A 13540-nucleotide genomic window follows, 5' to 3' on the forward strand; every position below is an offset into this window, starting at 1 on the left:
TGTGTTAATAGTGCCTACTGCATAGATACATGGTAGGTAGGTGTCTCGCTACTATAAGAATCCTGTGGGCAGGTCCTGGTGTTGGCAGCTAAACCAGTGCTATAGAGTGATTGTTTACTAAATCCGTCAGCAAGAGACTCCAGAGCCCATACATTTGGTCAGGATATGTGACATTAATATCACATGCCAGTAACTCCCAGGCAGTCATGTTCAATAACACACCCAAATCCATGAGCTCAGCAGTGGTTGGTTTGTCATGTGTGTTATCTTTAACTGTCCTGGCTTCGTTCAGTGTGACAATGAATGACCTAGTCTTTAATTGTTCTGCCTATATTTCTAGCAATACTGGATTCTGTTGTGTGACTGCTGTATTGTACATGCAGTACATTCAGTGTTGTAAGGCATAGTGTGGCTGATTCCTGCTGCTGACCAACTCTATGTACTCTTTGTAGCATCTAGCCCCTGTGTCACTTAGCACTAGATTGTGCCATAAGGAAAAAGCCCATAGCAAGGGATAGCATGTAGTTCGACCACTCCAGGACCATGCCATCCCAATCCCCTTTGCTGTGAACTGGAGGAGTAGCAGATGCTGCTTCTCCTGGCACGCCCACACCCACAATATGGCTAGCCCATGTTCAGGAGCATAGGCATGCTTTTACTTCCCCTTTGTGCTGTGTCAGGGGTATGTAGTCCAAATTGCAATCTAGCCCTTAGTTTGTACACTAGCCATGGGTATGGACTGATGGGATGGTAGAGTCCGTCCTTTAAAATTTTGCATAAAGTGAAACAAGACATGTAGCCCAATAACATGCACTGAGCCACGTCCCTAATCATAAAGCCAGCAGAGATCATTTGAGAAGTCTGTGTTGTTAGTATATAGCAGACTGTTTCACCACAGGGTTTATTTTGGTTGTACAGAATTATTTAGAGTAATACATTGGATTTTTAAGACCACTGACAAGAAACTGGCATGTATTTCTCTTTTCCAGTTGAAAATTCATTAATTATAGAATGTAATATCCCAACTAATTGATTTGGGAGTTTACATCCTGCATCAGTGTGGAAGAATTATAGCCGTTTCTGGAGCAGTTTTCCTTTTCCTTTTTTTTTGGTTTTGGCAGAATTAATTTTCTTTTTTTAGCGTTTTAAAAATTATTACAATTCTCCCTTAGGATTAAGTTAGGGCCGCTTTGTGTTAGGTGTTGCACAAATGCCTAGAATAAACTGGCATTTCAGAAATAAGGAAAAAATGTGCAACTTTTTAAATCCTTAAAGAATGGTGAATGTTCATCTTCGTTCAAACACACCTGTTTCTATTCAGTCTGCCTTTAAACATCATAATCACTGTGTGTATGGGAGGTTCAACACTGAATAATAGTCCCTTACAATACAGGGAAAAAGTTCACTCAAATTGTCACAGTATTAAAAATGGCAATAAAAAAAAATGAAGGCAGGCAGGAATGTAAAGAGGGGAAAGAAGACGTATACTACTTTACATTTAGATGTGTGAACTTTTTATACTAAAAGCTCCAGGTACAGCTGATCAAAACCATTTCTGGTTGATAAGGTTTTCATAAGATAATAGGGTGTCATTGAAAAGGAAATTTTTCATTTTCCAGTTTATTTTATAAATGAAATATGTTGGGGGGGGGGGATATTTATTTATTTATTTATTTTAATTTGTGGATTTTTTGTTGTTGTTTCAAAACTACAGGTTTTTCCCAATTTAATTGCCTTTTTCCAACTTTTGCCAGTTAGAAACCAGTCAAACTCAGGGGAAATCCACTATTTTGTTACTGTCCCCTAAATTTTGCCAGTTGGAAAGGAGTAAAATTGCTGATAATGTTACTTTTAAAAGCAAAAACTGTTTTTTCCACAATTTCCCCCACTGTCTTAGTGCTTCCAAGCCATTTCCAGCTGACAAACTATAACAAAGTGCAAAATGCATATAGTGGCAAAGTCCCCATGTTCTCTCGTTTTTCTTACTGTTTCCCAATTGAAAAAAGTTGGGAAACAATAAGAAAATTTAGGAAAGTGGGAACTGAAACAGTTTTCCATATTTTCTAAATTTCGTACAGGGAAAATTTTTAAAGGGGATTTTTGGAAGGAAAAAAATTTTTTTGAGGGGAAAAATCCTCACTTTTCAGCAGCTCTAGCTACAATTGACATCTCCCGATATGGATGATCAAAGTGAGGCACCTGCATCCATATTTAGGCTTTTAAATAAGTGGCCTGATTTTCAGAGGTACTGAACAGCTGAAACTCTCACTGACTTCAGTGGGAACTGTGGTTGCTCAGCATATCGGCTGAATTGGTGGGAGGGTGTTATCGTCTTCTACCGATACAGACCAGCAACATATTTGTACCCACCCTCTCCGAAGTAAGTGTAAAGCCTGGAGAAGGGTATCTCTGAAGCACAATGCCTCCTGAGACTGGAATGGTGTAATTTATGCATCACCCTTAGTCCAAGGCAGTGCTTAAATGCAGTCTACTAGCTGTAGACTCAATGCCATCCACAGCCTCAGAAACAACTCTGACATCATAATCAAAAAGGCTGACAAAGGAAGTGCTGTTGTCATCATGAATAGGTCAGAATATGAACAAGAGGCTGCTCGGCAGCTCTCCAACACCACTTTCTACAAGCCATTACCCTCTGATCCCACTGAGAGTTACCAAAAGCAACTACAGCATTTGCTCAAGAAATTCCCTGAAAAAGCACAAGATCAAATCCGCACAGACACACCCCTGGAACCCCGACCTGGGATATTCTATCTACTACCCAAGATCCATAAACCTGGAAATCCTGGGCACCCCATCATCTCAGGCATTGGCACCCTGACAGCAGGATTGTCTGGTTATGTAGACTCCCTCCTCAGGCCCTACGCTACCAGCACTCCCAGCTACCTTCGAGACACCACTGACTTCCTGAGGAAACTACAATCCATCGGTGATCTTCCTGATAACACCATCCTGGCCACTATGGATGTAGAAGCCCTCTACACCAACATTCCACACAAAGATGGACTACAAGCCGTCAAGAACACTATCCCCGATAATGTCACGGCTAACCTGGTGGCTGAACTTTGACTTTGTCCTTACCCATAACTATTTTACATTTGGGGACAATGTATACCTTCAGATCAGCGGCACTGCTATGGGTACCCGCATGGCCCCACAGTATGCCAACATTTTTATGGCTGATTTAGAACAACGCTTCCTCAGCTCTCGTCCCCTAACGCCCCTACTCTACTTGCACTATATTGATGACATCTTCATTATCTGGACCCATGGAAAAGAAGCCCTTGAGGAATTCCACCATGATTTCAACAATTTCCATCCCACCATCAACCTCAGCCTGGTCCAGTCCACACAAGAGATCCACTTTCTGGACACTACAGTGCTAATAAACGATGGTCACATAAACACCACCCTATACCGGAAACCTACTGACCACTATTCCTACCTACATGCCTCCAGCTTTCACCCCGACCACACCACACAATCCATCGTCTACAGCCAAGCTCTGCGATACAACCTCATTTGCTCCAACCCCTCAGACAGAGACAGACACCTACAAGATCTCTATCAAGCATTCTTACAACTATACGCACCTGCGGAAGTGAAGAAACAGATTGATAGAGCCAGAAGAGTTCCCAGAAGTCACCTACTACAGGACAGGCCTAACAAAGTAAATAACAGAACGCCACTAGCCGTCACCTTCAGCCCCCAACTAAAACCCCTCCAACGCATTATTAAGGATCTACAACCTATCCTGAAGGATGACCCAACACTCTCACAAAACTTGGGAGACAGGCCAGTCCTTGCCTACAGACAGGCCCCCAACCTGAAGCAAATACTCACCAGCAACCACATACCACACAACAAAACCACTAACCTAGGAACCTATCCTTGCAACAAAGCCCGTTGCCAACTGTGCCCACATATCTATTCAGGAGACACCATCACAGGGCCTAATAACATCAGCCACGCTATCAGAGGCTCGTTCACCTGCACATCCACCAATGTGATATATGCCATTATGTGCCAGCAATGCCCCTCTGCCATGTACATTGGTCAAACTGGACAGTCTCTACGTAAAAGAGTAAATGGACACAAATCAGATGTCAAGAATTATAACATTCATAAACCAGTCGGAGAACACTTCAATCTCTCTGGTCACGCGATTACAGACATGAAAGTTGCGATATTACTACAAAAAAACTTCAAATCCAGACTCCAGCGAGAAACTGCTGAATTGGAATTCATTTGCAAATTGCATACAATTAACTTAGGCTTGAATAGAGACTGGGAGTGGCTTAGTCATTATGTAAGGTAGCCTATTTCCCCTTATTTTTTCCTAACCCCCTCCCCCCCAATGTTCTTGTTTAAACCCTGGATTTGTGCTGGAAATGGCCCACCTTGATTATCATACACAATGTAAGGAGAGTGGTCACTTTGGATAAGCTATTACCAGCAGGAGAGTGGGGTGGGAGGAGGTATCTTTGCATGCTTTGTGTGTGTATATAATAAGATCTTCTACACTTTCCACAGTATGCATCCGATGAAGTGAGCTGTAGCTCACGAAAGCTTATGCTCAAATAAATTGGTTAGTCTCTAAGGTGCCACAAGTACTCCTTTTCTTTTTACTAGCTGTGTTTCAGGATGCTTATGTTAAGTGCAAATGAGAGACACAATTATATATACTGCAAACTTTCTGTGGATAATAGTTTCTATAATATTAACCTCTTGGTGGAGTTTGTTTTATGATACAAAACTAGGTTATGTAAATCTCGACTGTCTCAGACAGGATCTCCTTGAAGTCTTTAAAACTCGAGCACTCAATCCCAGAAATTCTTCCCTTTGGTGCTAAGGGGTTAATTGGAATATCTGTGAATGTGTGTTGGTAGAGCTGATATTTGGATATCTTCCAGAACTTTCAGATAGTGAATGATACATCTAGGGAAGAGAGAGAGTCCCTAAAGGATACAAGGGCTTTGGGAAGGCGATCACTTAGTTGCTCTTTGCTTTGACTATCTGGAAAGTGGATAATCAAACACCTCCTTTGAGAAAATATAAAGGCTTTGATTCTGGAAGTCCCTGTGCAGCACACAACAAGGAGCACTAGGGTAACCTATGTGTAGTGACAAGAGTAAAGTTAAGCATTGGTCACAGCCCTCCATGCTGAATGAAGGCCCTTGCATACCTGTTTCCTTACTCTTATGAGGGCATGGTAAAAAAGGGCTGGGTTGTAGGAGGAGAATAAATATGAATGAGGAGACATGGCCCTAGATTCTCAGCTATGCCCCATATGCACAGGGCACAAGAGAGCCATATGTTGCTCCCCTGTCCTGGGACCAATTGTATGCCAGATCAGCTCCCAACAGTATTTAGGGCAGCTTCGTGGATTTAGAGACTGCAGATATATTCCTGTTTTCCTAAGCACTGTTCTGGCTGGTAGTTCTGAAAACACAAGCTTCTTAACATTAATGCTCATTATTATTATTTTACTATCCTTTAAAATTTCTTTTTTCTTCTCAGTAAAAAATATGTCCTATAACCCAGTCTTGTTGGCTGTAAGTGTGTTGTACTGTGCTGTCTCATTGAACCCAAGAAAGTCTGTTCAGACAATGATTTAAAATGAAGATGAAACAGTCCGAGCCAGCACAAGGTTTAGTGGACTAATGCTCTCAACTCTGGTACATGCCAAGTATTTGATTATGTAACACAGAGATAGGTGAAGTTTATTTAAAGAAGGTATATTTGAAGGACTTTCAACTGATCCACATTCTCCAAGTGTCAAGAAATGGATGCATATGACTCTTTTTCTCCCAAGGATTGTTTGGCATTTTAATGGGAGATTGTTTGGATTTTTTTTACCTATGTTTTGCTTCATAATATACCAACTCTTAACTCTTGCTCTTCTTTCTTTATGCTGTCCTCCTAGGTCACATTCGACTGGGTAAGATGTGTATTGCCCTTCATAAATACTGCCGCTGTCTTTGGTATGGCTTGTTTAACACTGTGCCCTCTTTCCTTTTAACATTATTATCCCAGATAAAAACATGTTCCAGATCAGCCACAACATCTTGATTTTTATAGTGTGATCAACCTAGTGGGTTTATGGCTGGAGTATGTGAAAAGACCTTCAGATTGGATTCAGAATGTTGTTTACACATTCTTGGATAGATTAGCCAGGGATCTCAAACTCAAATCACCACGAGGGCCACATGAAGACTAGTACATTGGCCCGAGGGCCACATCGCTGACACCTTCCATGAGGCCCTGCCTCTTCCCACCCCTTCCCCGCTCCTATTCCAACCCCTTCCCCAAATCCCCGCCCTGACCCTGCTTCTTCTCCACCTCCTCCCCTGAGCGCATTGTGTTCCCACTCCTCCCTATCCCTCCTGGAAAGTCCTAAGCCGTGCCAAACAGCTGTTTGGCGGCGGGCAAGTGCTGGGAGGTAGGTGGAGGAGCAGGGACATGGTGCGCTGTGGGGGGAGGGGAGCTTGGCGGCCGCAGGAAATAACTCCAGGGGGGAGAGTGGGGGTTGAGGGGAGCTTTGCGGGCCACAGAAAATAACTCTGGGGGGTGAGGGGAGCTTGGCAGGTCGCGCGTTTGAGACCCCTGGATTTGATTCAAAATTCACATAATGGAGTTCAAAACATTGTTTCTCTCAGGCAAATCCATTTACATACAGTTCTGTTATCTCAGCTGTCCCTTGTTGTTTGTAGAGGTTGGCGTATAAACAGCAAAAGCTCAGTACAAATTGTGTTTGGACAGCAGAGTTTTGTAACTATCATATCACTGATTAATTACCACCTTTTAAGTGAAACAATAATGCCCAAGTCCTGTCCTAAGATATACTGAGAAACTCCTGTTGCCTTCCACATGAGTCCTGAAGACACATTCAAGGGTAGAACATGGCCCTAACTAATAAAAATAAGCAGGTGCTGAGCCTGCAAAACACACACAATTGTGTTTAAGTTCAAAATGTTCAAAGGGCTTCCAGTAGAGTTGGGTTCCCTTTCACAGCAAATATCAAAATTTGGGGGCAGGGGGAGTGTTTCTGAATCAGACTGGAACCAAATATTGAAACCCTTTAGGAAACAGAATTACCATTCTCCACTGAACTCTGCTCAGCACCTAACGGGTTGAAGCTCCCACAGCTGTACAGGCCCCTTCTTAATAAACTCACTAGAGTTCTTTGGTGTCTCATGTAACGTTAACAGCTGCAACAGTCACCATTCTAGGCCAGAGCTTCTCTCATCCTATAAATTCAATAATTTGGAGTGGCACGAATACGCTCTCCTTATTTTTCTTTAAAGAAAATAAAATTGCATTGGTATGAGAAACTCAGCAAATTTTCTCCATACTCATGGCATCCATTACATGGCCCCTCCCAATGAATCCTGTTTTAATGTAATTTTGGATTAAATAATCTTTTTGTTTAGAGCTTATATTTGGTACATGTCTATGATAGTTGATGAGCAGCCTGCTCTAAATTATTCGGATAGGAAAGGAGCAGAAAACTGGAGCTATGTGGCACAAGAACAACATGGAAAATATGCTTGTTTCATTTAACCTGGATTGTTAATTGTTGCAGGCATTAGTAGGGGGATCAGGAAAAGTGTATGTGATCCATTGCGTTTGTGGAATGCTTGGGCTGTAGGGTTTGTACTTTTTAAGGTTGAAAGCAGTGTGAAATAGTTGAATGTTAAAACCTTGTTTTGCGTTTATTACTGAATGGTTATTGGTGTATTGCAGTATGTTAGGGTTTTTAAACGATCTTAACTAGAAAATATACAATAGAGAACATACCTGCATTGGCAGGAAGATGGGTTCATATGCCCAAATAGATCTTTCCACGTCTAATTTTTTATTTTATGTCCGTGTGTGTGTGATTTCTCCCCCTCCACTTACAGCAGTTTCATAGATAGACTATGTAAGTGCATGTCCAATTTATAAGGAACATTATAATGTACAATTTATGTGACTGTTTTTGTGTTTTAATTGTTATAATCACTTTGGTTTATAAGGCTCAAATCCTGGTGCCACTTAAGGCAAAGCACCCATTGTAAGACCAGGATTTGGCTGTCAATCAATAGTGAAAGTAGCAATAAATGGATTTTTGGTATAGTACATACTCTTCCAGTATATGAAGTACTCCTAGCCTGCATATTTAAATGTAGTTGGGAGCCATTCTTAATTTCAAATAAGAGAAAGTTTTATGTTCACTCTTAAATCCTAGAATTTCATTTATTCACCACCTACGGAGTTCTTTACAGGCTTTACTCTTCACATGGACTAGAAAGGCACTTTCATACCCCTCTGCGTGATATTAGACTGCACATGCCTTGCTTTTGTGAACTGAAAAGGTTTGATTCCATTATTGGATTGTTAGCAGGAGATACTCTGTGCAGTTCTTCTGAGCCCTATTCAGCCTCTTGATCAGGTGCAGAGGTGGTGGTGCACAGATGTTCTGTGATCAAAGTGAGGAGAAGAGCTCTTTGCAGCAGGAGCTGAGTACCAGCGCTCTGAATTAATAAATTGCCGTGTAGACTGTGTGCTGATCATGTTGCAAACTGTTGCTTATAGTGCTGTCTTTTCTCTTTCCTCTCCCTTGCTTTCACATGGCAGTTACTCTATTCGCCATTCCATAAGTATGCCTGCTATGAGGTAATAATGTGCCAACATTATTTGTATACACTAAGCTGAAGTAAAACCATATATACTTTATTTGGGGATTTGCTTTTCTTGGTCCTGACCTTTCAGCTTTTACTTGCATAAGTAGGCTAGTTTAAATCAATGGGATTACTCATCTGAGTAAGGGCTGCAAGACTGGGCCCTTTGGTGGCTTTTAATTTATTAACTATTCAAGTACTGTACAGGCTGTTGGACAAATGAGAGGGAGCTGAGAAGAATTTGAAGAAGTGGATGTTTATAGATCCATATTATCGAATGTGAAATTTAAATATTTTCACTGCATCTAGGAACTGTGCTATCATGTCAATGGGAGCAGTATCTGGCCCTTTTCTTTCTAAGTATCTTTATTAGACAAATTTCAGTAAATAGAAATGAAAAAATAAACCTTAAGGACTAAATACCTGATCAGATATCTGCTTCAGTATTGTTTGGACTTACAGGGATCAATAGACCATGTCTCCTCTTCACTTGTTACAGTAAATGAAGAAGGGCAATATGTACCCAAAGGAAAGTAGTGATGCCAGAGGAGTCTGTTAGACAGTGGGTCATGATTAATAAATCAGAACACTGTAAATGGGTGGCTAAGTTGTAGAGTTAGGAGCAGAAAATGAGGGCACTAACTGTGCCATTCTCTTACTTCTCCAGGATTACATCTCCTGGCTCAGCTGTGAAGGCCAACATGTTTCTTCCCACTCCCCAGGCCTGCTTGCCTATACCCCACCTATCTGCATGGATAGGGAGTAGTAGCCCCAGGGATGTTGCTGTAACCATGATGGGAGTAGTCCAACTAGGAGATCAAGGGAGCACCTTAATCCCTCTGCTTGGGTGACTGTGATCCATGGTCTCACCCTAAGACAGAGCATATGCTTATCACATCTCTTACGCCCACAGCGTGATTGTGATCAATACATTTTTCTTTTCCGCTGGCAATATTAAAAATCAAAAGCATTTAAAAAAAAAGCTATGTTCAGTTTTTGAATAAAATAGGCTGGCTGGCAAGAGGACTGTCACTTGTGCTGACTAAAAAATCAGACTCCTCATGTTCATTTTATTTCTTCTAAGGTATTTTCACACCCATGACTCTCACTCAAAGGGCTCATTTCTACCCTCTTTGGAGTCAGAGACAGAACATCAGTTGATTTGGTTAGGGGCCGAACTGGGTGTAGATAGATGCACACTAAGGGCTTACTGCCACTTAGGCACTTTAGGTGCCTAAATCCCAGAATCAGGCTCCATTGGGATTCAGAAACCTCCTGCTCAGCTGCTTCCAAACAATGCAAGTGTCTAAAACTGGTCAGCACCTACATGTTTGTTAAAAGTTCCATAGGCGCCGGTGTTTCTGTCTGTGTGCGTGCATGCATGCTGCAGCCGCATGCCATGTGTCCCGACGCCCTACCAGTGATGCACCGACCAAGGGGAAATAGGCATTCTTCTGCTAACGTGCCTGCAGGCCCTGATCTAGTGAGCAGGCTCAGCGCTCATCTACTGGACTGAGCCCCCACAAACGAACTTACACAAAAGTTATGAAGGAGGTTCTCCTTCTCTCTTCCCTCCAGCTTATTGCCAAAATGGCACAGGCGCCGAACACCAAGAGACAGTTGCCGCTGCGAATCACAAGCAGAAGGAGGAACTTTTCTGCAGCTGGAACTTAGGTGCCCCTTTTCTATAGGGGGCAGGGTTTAGCACACACCTCGGTTTGGCATCTCCCATTGATTAGCTTAGTCAAGGAGCTCCCTAGCATGCTGGCTTTTGTGAACCCCATGAGGTGCCTGTCTGTTCCCATTCATTGTATTGGAAGCCAAGGAACCTAACCCAAGATTTGTGAATCCCAGTGATTTTCTAGATGCTTAAAAGTTAGGTGTGGCAATGTTCAGTGCTTCCATGCCTCAGCTTCTTTGTGTCTCTCTAGACCCAAGGGCCTGATCTTGCGAAAGGCTGAGATCTCCAGTTTCCATTTGAAAGCAATGGGAATTGAAGGCGCTCAGCACTTTGAAGGATCAGGCACTAAATTACAATGATTTTAAAAAGTCATTTTCATTGAATTTCCTACTATTCACAGACAAGTTTATTTCAGGGGGACAAAACAAATGGCTAAAATCAAGGAAATGCAGAATTAAGGCCAGCAGTCCCTTGGATCTTAGGAGGATACTATAAATGTATCACAGCATAGAGTAGCTGTCATAGAATAGTAAATATTCAGTTTAAATTATTACACAGATTCTGCTCTTGCAAATTTGTAACTTAAAAAAATTCTCATCAGATTAGTGCAATTGGATTTGAATGACAGCAGCACAAGCATCTGCTAGTAGTACACTACTGATGTGTGGTTGCACACTGATAACCAGTCTTCGCTCTGTGCTGGGATCATTGTCTAGCAGAAATTGGGAAAATAAACCATGCCATTACTGTACACAGGTTCAGAACTGACACTTTTCTTTTTATCGTGTTTTTCCTCCTAGGAATTCTCCAACTTTCAAATCGTTTGAGGAGAAGGTTGAGACCACTATCACAAGCCTGAAGGTAATGATTAGGAGCCTGTGCTTGTTAAAATGACAGCTTAGTCATCACTGTCACTTGTGCCAAAGGCAGATTGGATTTCATCCTTCCATGAAGGATTTCATGGAGCTGTAGTGCAAGGAAAGAAAATGAAGGCAATATGCAGAGAAATATTCTTTCTTTGCTTCTGGAATGCCAAGTAACAAACTAAATTGTCTGTCCGCTTAAATAAACTGTCTCAACCAATGCCCCCATTGAAACAGGGAAGGTCAGGTGCTTAAATGGGGTGAACTGATGGATGGATCTATGCCGATTTACACCAGCGTTGGATCTGGCCCAGAGTTTTGAATGTCAAGTACTAACTTCCCAGCTAACGTCAGTCTTTTCTCTGGATTGCCTCAAAACTGTGTAAAAGTCTGTACTGAAGGAAAAGTAAAGTATGACAACCTTGAGCTACCCCAATGATTAACCCTTGAGAGATCAGACTTGAGGCAGTAGCACCTTTTAGTGTTACCACACGAACAGAGCAGAGCCGGGCACATTTGAAAGGCGCTAGCCTTTGCACCGGGCGGAGGGTGAGCAGAGAGGCCATCTTCCAAGCTGTCTCGTGCCTCTGATGACAATGTGTGCATAAAAAATGCTGCTTGGTTCAGTGTGGTGTAAAGATTCAGTAGGATCACAAAGTGCATTCTTTCTTTGTGCTGACTAAAGCTATATTCATCAACCTTCAGTCTTGAGACTAACTGAAAATGTTTGTTGCATGGGTGCCAGTGTCCCAGCCTCACTCCACAAGCGGGAAGCTAAGACGCATACAGTCAGCACTGGGAACTGAAGTCAGACCGCCAGGCTCCTAGGCCAGTGCCTTAAATATCCTCCCACCTCCTTCACTCCTACCACACTTTCACTTATCTCTCTATGCTCAACTGCCACAGTCACCCAAAAGAAACCCTTTTAAAATTGTACATTATGCATGAATGAGCTTGGAATTGCTGTCTAGTCGGGGCTGTGTGCGCATCCTGCTTAATCTTTATCCTCCCTGACCACATGCTTAATTTATAATGAAAGGCTCAAGCAATTAATTGCAGGGCCTCAAGTAATTTTTTTTACATTCATAGCTGATGCAGCAAGCCTAGAGGTGCCAGGGCTCAGCCCTGGCACAAATTAAGCACTGCTCCCAGCATACACACCTGTATAAGGAGGTGCAACCATCACATGGGCTCCCATGACCCCCAAAGGCCATAGCAGGATTCTCTGGGGTTTCCATTGTTCTCATGTCAGTCCCCCTTATCCATCGAGTGGGTTTTGTACATAATTATTTGCTTATAGTGAGGGTAGTTACTAGAGCTAGTGTTAGGCTTTTTAGTCCTGTTCGGTATTTATACTCCTTGTGAAGGCTTCACTAAGCCTTTCCTGCAATGTTGAGGGCCTACCTAAGATGGCCAAAGCCAAGTCTACTGGTTGAAAGCTGTGCACCTCCTGCTGCTCCATCACTGTCAAATGTACTCAGGGTCTGCTTCAGCAAGGGGCAAGTCCCCAGTCAGGGCCCAGTGTGTCAACTACACCAAATGAATGCAGGCAAGTCACCTCAGCTCACTTCTTAGAGGCCGTTCTGAAGGCATCAGCCTCTGACACTGATCTGCCTGCGGAACGGACCCTGAGATCCTGGTCTCATTCTGCTAAGTTTGGAACAAGTAGGCAAACAGGGTCTTAGCTAAATCATCCCATGTTATTGAGTGCTGAGGGTGCAAGTAAACCACCATCTAGGAGCTCTTCAGTCTCATAACTGAGGTCCTTAACCCCAGAGTCATGGGTAAGGGATCAGCTCCTATATCCAGAGAAACACTGAAGTCAATGCCAAGCCTTCATGGCAAACCTACTGCGACTTTCACGTACATTGTAACTCAGCATTGTTTTTCTCCCTTGGCACCAAGGAACAAGAGGAAAAAACAGTCATGATTTTTCAGCACCATGGTGATCAGGGAGGTTGATGGTGGTGATAGCTGTGGCCACTGTCTCAGTATCAAGTGCCTCTCTTCCCATACATCTTGCTGTCTCTAGCCTCCCTACCTCTTCAGATAAGGCTAAGGCTAAGGCCTGCAAGGGGCCAGAACTCCTCTACTTTCAACAGCAGCAGACTTTCCAGGGAGTGGGTCTGGAGGCGAGCAGAGGTCATTCTCCCATGAAGAGTGACCTAATGAGGTCTTGAGGAGGGGAGAACTTCCTTATAAGCCTTCCTGCAAAGAAAGGGGATGGAGGCATTTATTTTATTGTATTTTAAAAAGCAAACACTGGTCTCCAGCAGTCTGATGATGTCCTGTTGTAAGATTGCCAGAGCTGATGT

General features: G+C 42.7%; 1 protein-coding gene across 2 annotated transcripts in view; it reads left to right on the forward strand.

The window, feature by feature from the left end:
• TPD52L1 (TPD52 like 1) overlaps nucleotides 1-13540 on the forward strand; it is an 85606-nt gene that overhangs the window by 67290 nt on the left and 4776 nt on the right. The window contains exons 5-7 of one of the 2 annotated variants that reach the window (XM_084624801.1): nucleotides 5945-5959; nucleotides 8638-8676; nucleotides 11163-11223. In XM_084624801.1, coding sequence (XP_084480927.1) covers nucleotides 5945-5959; nucleotides 8638-8676; nucleotides 11163-11223 — 115 coding nt within the window. The remainder of the gene's footprint in view (nucleotides 1-5944; nucleotides 5960-8637; nucleotides 8677-11162; nucleotides 11224-13540) is intronic. The other variant, XM_084624802.1, reaches the window with a different exon arrangement.

The sequence above is a fragment of the Lepidochelys olivacea genome (genome assembly GCF_965140295.1).
Source record: "Lepidochelys olivacea isolate rLepOli2 genome assembly, chromosome: 3".
Lineage (NCBI taxonomy): Eukaryota > Metazoa > Chordata > Testudines > Cheloniidae > Lepidochelys > Lepidochelys olivacea.